Source organism: Podarcis vaucheri, assembly GCF_965113315.1.
Source record: "Podarcis vaucheri genome assembly, chromosome: 1".
NCBI classification, from domain to species: Eukaryota; Metazoa; Chordata; class Lepidosauria; order Squamata; family Lacertidae; genus Podarcis; species Podarcis vaucheri.
The window spans coordinates 32,570,591-32,583,056 of NC_138759.1; the positions used below are offsets into that span (position 1 = coordinate 32,570,591).

General features: G+C 44.0%; 1 protein-coding gene across 1 annotated transcript; it reads left to right on the top strand.

Annotated features, from left to right (window-relative positions):
* The first annotated feature begins 1,087 nt into the window (after window positions 1–1,087).
* PROX2 (prospero homeobox 2) lies at window positions 1,088–9,781 on the top strand. The gene is made up of 5 exons (XM_082229519.1): window positions 1,088–1,324; window positions 2,442–4,023; window positions 5,958–6,065; window positions 7,747–7,941; window positions 8,434–9,781. Exons 2-5 carry the CDS (start codon window positions 2,590–2,592, stop codon window positions 8,617–8,619), a joined length of 1,923 nt encoding a protein of 640 aa, XP_082085645.1. The 5' UTR covers window positions 1,088–1,324; window positions 2,442–2,589; the 3' UTR covers window positions 8,620–9,781.
* Window positions 9,782–12,466: the final 2,685 nt, after the last annotated feature.

Genomic DNA, 12,466 nt, shown 5'->3' on the forward strand with positions numbered 1-12,466 from the left:
GAGCCCTCCCGCCAGGGCGGCCTCCACGAGTTGTCGAGCTTGGGCAACGGCTGCGCGGCTGACGGCGAGGCGCTAAGGCGCCGGCTCCCCAGGCTGGAGCGCTTGGCCAGGCGCCGCGCTTGCATGGCTGGTCACGCCCAGCTTGCCTCAGCGCGGCGCGTGGGAAACAGAAGCAGTGGCGGAGACGACGACCCCCACCCCAACCAAGTCTCGATTGCTTGTCCCTTCCCTCTGGACTCGCGCCCCCCCAAATGTTGCGCCCGGTGCGGCCGGCACCCCTGGCACCCCCCACGCTACGCCACTGCCCACACATTTGGTGGGCCGAAAAGGGAACTCCTTTGGTAGAGGGCAGCAGAGCTGTTTGAGACTCAGTGAAGTGAATCCTCTGCCTCATCTGGCACCTTACTGTGAATTAAGGATTTTTTAAAATCGTTTTTTGTATCTTTTTATTATATTTCAAGCTCCGAAGGTAGTTTCAGAAATTAATGAGAATCAGCACTGATCAATTGGTCAGTAAGGTCCTCATTTGGCTGACAATACTTGAGAGTAACTTCCATTTTTGGTTTGAAAGAGCAGTTATTGTTCAAATGAATGGACACTCTTTGGGGTGGGATTCATTTGAATATCATCAAATGTAGGTTGTGCTATTGGAACTCTTCCACAACAAACCCATGTCCCCTAAATTTGGCTTTTTTGCAATAGTGTAGGATAACTCTTGCTTGAACTAACCTTCACAAACAAATAAGAAAGAATGCTCAATAAATAGCTGCCATCTAATCTCCTCTTCATGAGAAGAGAAGACTCCCTGCAAAAGACCCTGATGTTGGGAAAGATGGAGGGCACAAGGAGAAGGGGACGACAGAGGACAGAGGACGAGATGGTTGGCTAGTGTTCTCGAAGCTACCAGCATGAGTTTGACCAAACTGCAGGAGGCATTGGAAGACAGGAGTGCCTGGCGTGCTCTGGTCCATGGGGTCATGAAGAGTCGGACACGACTAAATGACTAAACAACAACACAACAATCTCCCTGCAAACAAATCAGAATGAATGATGAATAAACAGGTTGTCTGGGAGCAACCACAGTGTAAATGTTAAATCCCACATGTGAACTGCACCTGATGGTTGCATTTCTGTTTTACATATTCATAGGCTTCCTCAAGCTGGTTGGCTGCTGTTGGCCTTCCTCACAGCCCTGTGACTGGTGCTGCAGTTAGAGGGATCTTTAATGACAGCACCAGTGATTCAGTGCCCTCTTTCTCAGTAAACGGGTCTGCAGATGCTGTAAAAGTACAGAGTAGCATTCCATATACCTTTGCCAGCCAAGGTAAGTGGTCAATGCTACACAATCTCCGTGTGGAGAGATGTTGTGGGGTCCCCCCCCATAAGGTTTAACTTTGCAGATTTTAGATAGAAAGACTGTAGAAGCAACTTGTTTTTAAAATATCTCTGACAATACCTTTTAATCATGCTTTTTCTTTTAGAATCTCCTTTAAAAAGCTTTCCAATTGCAGTTTGAGGGTATGAAAAAGCAACTTTGATGATTTGGGTAGCGTTTGATTGCTGAGAAGGATTTAATAAGTGTCAATACTCTGACTATTTGCAGAGATCTTAATAAAGTTTGATGAAGTACCCAGACATTTGGGTGCGTGTCTCAGAGAAATTTGGGTCTGAATTCAGGACTGAGTCATGATGGATTTGTCAGGATTCCTCTTGAGAAAACTTTTTGAGAAAGGTTGTTTTGGAAAGGGCATCAGATTTTTTCAATATCTTGAGATAATGTCTTACTGTTCAATGTCTTCAGTGTGCAGTGAGAGGTTTGGCTGTTTGGTAAAGTACCTGTGGCAGCTGATGGAAATAGTTTCTCACAGTACAGTAGCTGTGTTTTTACATTCTTTGGAGATTTCTGGAGGAGACTATAAGGATGCAGATAGTAACTCTAGATATAACATGGTCACGACTGGTGAGCATGCTTGCATTGGCACAAATGTGGGGGTTCAATCCATAAAGGACCTACCCTGATGAACATCTGACTCCTGAAATTCAGTCAACATTGACATATTCACTGTAGCCAAAATCGGCATAGAAGGTGCAAAAGAGTGCCAGAAAGAATGCTGTGATTAGATAGGAGGGTAGATTTCAGTTAAATGTTCAGAAATTCTTACTCATTATAAGAACAGTTTAGCAGTGCCATAGGCTAATGGGAATGTTGTAGAATCTCTTGGGGGATGCTTCTTAGAATATATGATATACTACTTTGGGCTGGGTGTAGAATTTTCCAACTCTTCCAGCTCTATTGTTTGTTTTCTCTAGACAGACTGTAGTATTTGAACAGAGATACAAGATGAATAAAGGAAAGAATCATTTCCGTACATATGGAAGGCTTGTGATTTTTATAAAATACTAGATAGTATATATTCTCTTCCTTTCTTTTGCTGCTCCAGATTTCTGGCCTTCAAAAGTGATTTTTTAAAAAGAAAAGTCATCACCTATTATGTTGCATTCATATGTTGTGCCTGTATTACAATCTTTTTACCTAATAATTCCTACTATTTTGTTGGATACTAACCCTGCATCTCAAAGGAGAAAGATATGAATGGGAATCCTATTGCTGATCATTATGACTACAGACCTACTTCTGGACATGCTGGTGGACAGAAAGGAGACACTTGTGTTGAAAGAGACGGTTTCTTTTCTCCTGCTTCTTACTATGCATCCATAATATCACATCTCCTCAGCCAGCCAGAACCTAACGGTAAGCTAGATCCTAGCTTTCTTCTCCCTTCCTCACAGAAAACTGAACTGCTGTTCCAAAGTGCTGGGAATGGCACATGTTCCAGGGAAGCCTCCTCCCCGAGTCCTGACTGTGGCTTGATTAACTCTAGTCAGTTCCATAATGAACACCTGCAAGCTAAGAGGGCCAGGGTGGAAAATATTATCCGGGGAATGAGCCTGACACCAAACCCTATAGTGCCTGGTATCCAAGTGGAAGGAGATCAAAACCATTTAGAGAAAGTAAAGGGGAGCTATAGAGAGAACAAGAGAAAGCAGAGAGTTCCTCAGCAGCAAAGTCTACATGATATTTCTCTGGCAAGAGCTGGCCAAAATGGTATTCAAGTGGAAGAATGCCTCCAGCTGAAAAAACAGCTCCACATTTTGCAACAGCAGCTGAAGCAACTACAAGAGAGGTTTGTTCAGTCTCATGAGCTGAATGATTCCAGTCCAAGCCAAGGAAGCATGGAGAAGACTTTGGGTTTGCTGAAGGAGAAGTTTGGACAAAGCTTGGATAGCGGTAGTCAAGGTGTTTCAAGTGGCCATCGCAGAGATCGTTTTTGTAGAAGCATCCCCAAGACGAGAGGATCTGAATGGTCAGAGAAAGGAATTAGAACAGCAGATTCACATAGTCTGACTTCAGAAGACAGAGCTCTTTCAGAGATATTGAAATGTGAGTTAATACAGGTGGTGACACAGGCTGTGGACTCTGTTTTGAAGAAAGTATTGCCTGAATCCCTAAACCCTCAGCCCCATCTGCCAAGTAGTCCCACAGTAACAGCCTCCTCTACTGGGAGAGAATTTACAGGTGCTGCAGCAAGTGCATCCAGCAAATGGCTTCCTAAGATTTCTTCCCATAAAAGCACCATGTCAGTAGCCACAGAAAAACCTCCAGCTTTTCCTTCTTATCCCATCCGCTCAAAAATGGAGAGAAAACCCTGCCAAGTACCACCCGTGAATTATCCCTTGGTCATGACCTCTGAAGTTCAAGGAAACAGTATTTTTAGCCAAATGCTGCTATGTGGTCAGAATAGCCCTTGGGGCAGCCCGTCTCCAAAAATGGTCCCTTCTCCAGAATGCTTAGATAGGCCATGGCGACCAATCAAACTGAAGTCATCTGTCATGAGACACCAACGATGTCCAACACCCTACAAATCTGCTGAAATTGAAAGATTGGCCTCTCTTCCAGCTTCAAATTCAGAGTTGGCCGAAATGCAGGCTTTGATGGATGGAATGTACTTCCCTTCAACACATATATCCTTCCTATATCATCAGTATCTTGCTTCAGCTGTGAGTGGCTGTTCTGTTCATTGCAGCTTCTCCCAGTTTCTAACTATTTTTTTCAGTTTCCATTGGGTTGTTGTTTTTTATCCTCAGGAAAATTCACCAGCCTTCCAATGCATACTATTTCTAACTATAATGCACTTTTTTTTGTCCCCCCCCCCACTAATACTGGCACCATCCTTACTGAGATTCAGACATCCAGTCAAAAGTATTTTATTTCAGGAGAGAAAGCATTGCAGCAGGGGAAAACAGGTTATGCATTCATCACCCCACTCCAAAATACATCCTCCAAAAACAGCTTCTAACCAAATGACCCCAATGAGATTTTTGTTTTTCATACACTTGACTGTAGCATTTCACATCACATTGAGCTAGCATATTTGAACAGCAAATAACGTATTTTGACATTCTGTAACCAGAATCTTACAGGTTTCCCTCATTACATGAAGAAGCAGGACAACTCCGCTACTTTATGTTCAGGATAAATTTATAGAACTTAATAAGAAGTAAGTAAAAGTTTATCTCATTCATCAAATGGCTCTGCCATTGCAGGAATGGAGCAATAGAAACATTAACACATGAGGGTTTTTGTATGTAACTTTTATAGAGGGGACCAAAATAGATTATTTACTCCCACCCTGCTAAAATACCCAGGAAGGACCTAGTTATTGGCTGACGCGAGCAAAATAATGGCAAAAATACTTGCTAGATTTCTCTTTTCTGCTGCAAAAGCCCATAAAGATATTTTGTTAATTTAATTGTATCTTGGATTGTTTATGTCCTTAGTTTATATGTAAGTACCATATATTTCAACTTGGTACCATATATTAGCAACAGCAATGTAACAATAGGCTAGGCTAAAAAACAGGCTTTGCAGCTCATCTACCTCTGCCTAGTCCTCCTTAGTAAAGGCACTGTCTATCTTAAACATTCCCTGTCAAATTAGCCCATAAAAGCCTGACCTCACTATCTGAACTATTCAAGATTCAACATTGTGTTAAGGGCTCTCATCATGCCCAAACATTTAGAGAGCTATCACACCTTTAAGAGCTGTGCAGAAGGAAAAATTATCTCAGGTGAAGCTTCCCTCACCATTGCAAGTAAAAATAAAAAAATTCCTTCCAGTAGCACCTTAAAGACCAACTAAGTTAGTTCTTGGTATGAGCTTTCGTGTGCATGCACACTTCTTCAGATACACTCAGTGTGCATGCACACTTCTTCAGATACACTCAGTGTATCTGAAGAAGTGTGCATGCACACGAAAGCTCATACCAAGAACTAACTTAGTTGGTCTTTAAGGTGCTACTGGAAGGAATTTTTTTATTTTGACTATGGCAGACCAACACGGCTACCTATCTGTCATTGCAAGTAAAGACACACCTAAACAAATTCTGCCTTCCTTTTAGGATTGGTTCTTTTAGAATCTGGATCTGGGAAGCTTAACTGCACTTCATGTGCCTATGGAACAAGAGAGATTTCCAGAAAAATAAATGCAAGTCAAACAAGTGACTGGTACAATGCAGGATCTCACACTAGGTCAGATACTACTCCTGATGAATAACTCCTGACCTAGGGTGAGATCCTGCATTGTAATAGCTTTGATCATTGAGAAAACTAACAGAGAGGATAGACCCTGCACTCAATAACTTGACTGCTCAGCTTCCTCCCCTTCCTCTTGCTGTGACAAGTTGATTCCTGCACGCTACAATTAATAGACATGGAATCACTGCTATATAATGACAACAAGAAACAGCATTTGGCAGCAATAGCTCTGCATCAGGAGTTGGCAGCCCTTAAACATTGTTCAGCAATTGTTTAGCAAGGTAGAGTGTTACACAGCCCCAACTAATGTTAGCTAGGGGGACTGGGAACAGCAAGCAACTTTTTCCTTGACTCCGAATTACATCCAGGAAGCTTTAACCCCTGGCCATCTGAAAAAGGCTAAGCTGATGTTCTTCTTCTCTCGCTATCCCACATCTTCTCTGCTGAAAACCTACTTCCTAGACGTCCAGGTAAAAGTATTCAGCTTTTTGTATTCCAAAGTTAATGTATAAAGATGTGCAGATGTTAATTTATTACAGACCAGGTTTTGTTCCAAGAAACTGAAAGAGGAAGAAAGGTATTGCAAGAAAGAAGTACTAGCTAGCAAATGTGCATACCAGTGTGTACAAAATAATTATAACTGAGGGGTGGGTGAGGGGTTGTTTGTTTGTTTGTTGTTTTATTACGTATTTGTGTTTTTATATTGTATTTTTATGTTGTGAAGGAGCCCGAGATCTACAAATGAAGGGCTGTATACAAATTTAATAATTACAAAATAAATAATAATTTTATACTGTACCACTCCTGCCTGTCTGCCTAGTCTCCAGCCTCTCATTTGGATAAAATGTTTCATTCTGGGGTTTGCTTGTTTATTGGTGAGCTATATTAGGTTCAACTTTGATGGAGAAATGTGGAATGTAAATAATTAAAATAATACATTGGATTGGATCAGTACATCCTCCGTAAGGTTGTGAGTGTCAGGTTGGAATCAGAGCATACCACAAGACAGTTCAGAATTTCCCTGACTTTTTTCATGAGTGAAGCGCAAGGCCTCTTTGGAGATAAGTGGTGGAGCGTTGGTGGTCCCTAGTGACAGTTTACAGAGCAGCAACATTATTATGCTTATTCACAATGGATGGTAGGGGGAGGGGAGGAATGGATGGCCCATTGGTGCTATAGACTGATAGAGGCATTGTTTTCCACAAGAAGTTGAAGGAGGAATTAAAACAGAGGTTTGACCTGGTGTTTGATATAATGCATATATTCCTGGTAAAAAATCTGGCAGTGCTTATCTTTGTGGGCAAGACCTACTAATATGTTTGCTTGAAAGTATGTATTGAAGGGATGCGGGTGGCGCTGCGGGTTAAACCACAGAGCCTAGGACTTGCTGATCAGAAGCTCAGCTGTTTGAATCCCCGCGATGGGGTGAGCTCCCATTGTTCGGTCCCAGCTCCTGCCAACCTAGCAGTTTGAAACCATATCAAAAGTGCAAGTAGATAAATAGGTACCACTCCCGTGGGAAGGTAAACAGCATTTCTGTGCACTGCTCTGATTTGCCAGAAGTGGCTTAGTCCTGCTGGCCACATGACCCGGAAGCTGTACACCAGCTCCCTTGGCCAATAAAGTGAGATGAGCACAGCAACCCCAGAGTCGGCCACGACTGGACCTAATGGTCAGGGGTCCCTTTACCTTTACCTATGTATTGATTAGCAAAGGACATGTTTTTCCCTGCAATTATTCTTTTAGTTCCGGGGTGGTTAACATGGGCCTCTCCAGGTATTGTTGAACTCCAACCTCAGCCAGCATGTCAGGGATGGTGGGAGATGTAGCGTAGAAAAATCTAGAGGATCACATCAGCCACACAATCTGTCTGGGAGCTTCTTCCCATTGCCCCTTTCTTTGAAAGTGACTTCTGCTCCAAAATAAAGGGGCAAGGCGGAACCTGCTAATTAAGAAGACAAGCGTCTGCATTAGGGGAGTCATACGCCCATGACTCACTGTTTCTGCTCATGTGTTCATGCTCCTTCACCCATGGGTGTTTTCAATATTATGCCTCCAAAATGTGTCTCAATATTCCCCATCCACACAGGTGGGAGGTGCTTGTTAGGATGTACATATTCAAGAATACCATGTTACATGCTCTTTCCATAGTTCACCCGCTGCATCACCTCCCAGCTCATCAAGTGGTTTAGCAACTTCCGTGAATTTTATTACATCCAGATGGAAAAGTTTGCCAGGCAAGCCATCTTGGAGGACGTCACAGATCCCAGTGACCTCACTGTTACCAGGGACTCTGAGCTCTTCCGGATCCTCAATGTGCACTACAACAAAGGGAATGAATTTGAGGTGAGGTTACACTTGCTACATAGTTTTATTTTGCCTGTTGTGGCATTTTTCTGAGAAAATGCCCTTTTTACCAGAACTAGATAACTCCCTAAAACATAAGGACATAAACAGTGAAACAGAACACTTTAGTCTGTGCAGAAATGTAGTCTTTGAAGCACACTGGGGTTGTTGTTTTTCACAATATGCTTTTGTACATTGCAGGTGGCAATCGTACACGCCTTCGTACAATCATGTCATCTAAAGCGGCAGTGTGTACATCTGTCTGTACACACAGATCAACATGTTTTTTCCAAACTAGTGCACAACAATGTTATTTATTCCCCTCTCTTCAATTAGTGTTTTAATATAAGTAAGCAAGCAAGCAAACAAACAAACCTTTTTTTGCAGGGCATTCAGGGCATTCACTTTGATGAAGATCAGTCCACCCTAAGCAGATGCCAAATTGACCAGTGGCTGCTTCACAGTCCTAACTTTCTTCTTCTCTGTCTGTAGGTTCCTGATGGTTTCCTGGATGTTGCAAGTCTAACCCTTCAGGAGTTCTTTAGTGCTGTCCGGGCAGGGAAGGACTCGGACCCATCCTGGAAAAAGCCGATTTACAAAATAATTTCCAAACTAGATAGTGGAATACCAGATGCATTTAAATCCTCCACTTGCCCCAAAGAGCTGAACCAAGGTTAATGCGCAGTTATCATGGCAACTGATACATGTGACTATAAAACAAAGCTATTGCTTGAGGAAGAGACTGGCCAATGTCAACATCAAATCTCCACTACATACCAATGTAATGATTGAGACTGGACTTTGTAAAGAGCGCATAGTACCATCAATAGGCTGATTATTTTATGGAGTAAAGTATACGAAAGGCACTATTCTGGGGTGGGGAACCTCCTCTTTTCCATCTGCTGGTATTCCTAAATGGCCACTATGTCCATTGTCAGTTCTACATACTGTGTTACTCTCATTATGTCCGTGTTCGCTGGGGCTGATGGAAGCCGTAGTCCAAAACATCTGGACCATGCTAGGCTGATGAAGGGTGACCTACAATTTGATCCAGGGTTCACTAACCTGGAGCCCACCAGGTTTTTATTTATCATATTTATACACGACTGTTCTGCCAAGGGACCCAACTTCCGCTGGCTCCAGCCAGCATGGTCAGTAAGAAGGGATGCTGGGAGCTGTAGCCAAGCAATGTCTGGATGTCACAGGTTAGTTCACCTTGCCAATCCCCCTACACAAAAAGCTAAGCTTTCCACAAGCCCAACTGTATCCTCTTACGTTTGCTATTTGACTAATCTCAATCCCCCATTTTGCAGAAGCTCCAAACCCAAAACTGTGTGCCTGTAAATAAACTTTCGTAAAAGCTTTTGTAAACCTTCACAAGAACTTCAATTTTGCCTGTGAGCAGCCCACAGCCTTATGCGTGTTTACTCAGAGGTAAGTTCCATTGTATTCAATGGAGCTTTGCTCTTATTAAGTATAGATAGGACTGCAACCCTTAAGTAACTTAGCACTGCTTTTCTTATATTCGAATGTAGCTTGTTATTAGTCCCGTCTGTGTATTTCTAATGTGCCCCTTGGTGTTGACAGGCGGAATAATTTTGAGCACTCTTCCTCAGATTCTCTGGAAGTTGCAGTAAGCATACTTTAAGCCCATTAGAAGTATCCAGTTCGATTCCTTAGGTTTTGCTGACATTATATACTGTAGTTTCAGTTTAGCATTCCTAAATTGTATGGATTTGGTGCCCAGTTTATCATAAAATAAACAGGATGAGCAGGATGTTATTATGAAGAAGCAAGAGGTTGTCTGAGATGTTGTGAAATTAGGGACAAATAAAAAGGAATAAAATGCACAAAATGCACTAACCTTGCACTCAGTTATTAAATCTGATGCTTAAGCATTCCACATTCCAGTGATAGGTCCTTCTATAATTAAAACAGTTGGCAAAGTTTAGCCAGTACCTTGTGGCCTGCTGGAGTTCTTCTTTCTTCCATGTTCTAGCCAGACATGTGTTTATACATTCTTCTGGCTTCCGTCCAGAGAGGCTGAGGCAATCCAGTAAAATGGGTCGCATATAAATAATAAAATTATTAATATGGACACTTTTAGCAATTTGTTTCCCTTAATCCCCAGTTATATGGATAACCTGGTCAAGTGGAAACAGACTGAGATGTGCTCAGTGAAGCTGTATTCATGGTTTCCTTCAGTTGGTTAGCTATGTCTGAAAGAATTTACAAACATGTAAAGTAAAAAGGGAAGTTTTCTGCTACTTTTTGAGGGAAATATATACAGAAAGGCAAAAATGGCTACTCTCTTCCCTCTGCATAGACAACATATTGTTACTTCCTTCCCACTTCTCTGTGTAGAAGGCGATTGAGTGGGACAGCACATTAACCTACGATTGGTTTCCTTTGGAAAAAGAGACCACTGGAGGCTTAGGGCATTTTGTTAATATTTGAGTTTATTTACAAATACACAAAGTAAGCACAGGTGGAGGGAAACAGCGCAACACCCGCCTTCCACTTTTAGCACAGCTTGTTTCCCTCGAACTTTCCTTCGGCTATGAGCGGCGAGCGCGGCGCTGCGGAGCCCACCGCGAACTCTGGGCAGGAGGCGGCGGGGAAGAGAGGCGGAGGGGCGGAGTTTGCTAGCTGCATGCAGATAAGGCGCCGCCGCGGAGCATTGTGGGGGATCACGAACCGGGGCGCGAGGCGAGCACGGAGAGATCAGGGCTCCGTTAGACTGGGCCGGTAGATGATGCACGACGGCGGGTGAGCGTAGGGAGGCGGGGACAGAGCGCTCGAGCGGCTCTTGGTATGTTCGCTATGCCCTGGAAGAGTGCGGGAGGACGGCGGCCCGGGTCCTGTCGAAGCAGAAAGCATACTTACCTGGCAGGGGAGACACCTTGATCATGAAGGAGGTTTTCCCAGGGTGAGGCTCATCCATTGCACTGCGGGTGTGCTGACCCCTGCGATTTCCCCAAATGCGGGAAACTCGACTGCATAATTTGTGGTAGTGGGGGACTGCGTTCGCGCTTTCCCCTGACAATTGCTGTGCAAAAAATAGAAAAGAAAATGCTGGTTATCATGTGCTTTTATTTAACCGCGGACTGTCTCTGGCATGATAATATAGTTTTTTAAAATCTGTTTTAGCGCTGTGCTGTTTCTCAATATATTGGCCAAAATCGGTTTTCCGGGAAAACGATTCTAACCTTGCAATACACAGCATTCTATCGCTCCTCATGGGAGAGAGCAAGGCAGCCAATTGCAATAGACATCCTCATGCCTGATCCCCAATTTCAGACATCGTGATATATCGGAATATCGTAATGTTTAACTGCTGTTATGACGTTGAAAACCATGTATCGCTCAGCCCTAGTCTGTTTTTTTGTATACCTAAAATCCTTTACTAGGTGCGACTGGACTTAATGGTCAGGGGTCCCTTTACCTTTAACTCACATTATGTTAAAAAAAATTTTTTTACAGAGAACTCATGACAGCTCTTGCATCTGTTCATTGCGGTGGTGTCCTAACATACAAATATGTTCCCACTTACACACTTACTGCGTTAAAATAAAAACTAGCAGAAAACAACCCAGCTTTAACCTAACAGCAAGCATTTTCTTTTCTGTTTTTTGCACATGAATTGCCAGGGGAAAGCGCGAACGCAGTCCCCCACTACCACAAATTATGCAGTCGAGTTTCCCGCATTTGGGGAAATCGCAGGGGTCAGCACACCCGCAGTGCAATGGATGAGCCTCACCCTGGGAAAACCTCCTTCATGATCAAGGTGTCTCCCCTGCCAGGTAAGTATGCTTTCTGATCAGAACGGACCCGGGCCGCCCTCCTCCTGCACCTCTTTAAGTCACAGCGAGCATACCAAGCCCCACACGAGGGTTCTGTCCTCGCTTTCCCTACGCTCGCCCGCAGTCGTGCATCATCTACCGGGCCCAGTCTGACTGAGCCCCGATCTCTCCATGCCCGCTCACGCCCCGGTTTGCGCTTCCCCACAATGCTTCGCGGCGCCGCCTTATCTGCATGCGCTAGTCGCTCCGCCTCCGCCTCCTCGAGCTCTTCCCTGCCAAGCCGCGTTCCGGCCAAAGAGGGGGTGGAGCTGCTGACTCCCCGCGGTCGCCACTCTGTTTTTAGGGCGCCGGCGGAGGAAGAAGAGAAGTTGGATTAAGGCAGCGTTTCTTAGTTCGCCTTGTCGTCCTCGCGCTGCCGAGCACCCGGCTTGCAAGGGCGATGACCAGGCACGCTTTGGCTCCACAGGGCGGGAGAAATAGATTTCAGTATTTGCTCACATTCCCAGCCCATTTTTCCGGCCTCTTTTCCTCTCTGCTCCTCCCATGCCCTCCCCTCAGTTACTGAGTTTGCTCAGGACAAATTTTAAAAACCTAAAACTTATTATAGTTAACAAAATATCACAGAGAAAGCAATTAGAGCCACTCTCACGAGAACCTACTGGACAAAACAGAGGCAGAAGAGTGGCAGAGAAGACAAGCCACACGAACATGACCGGTTGCCT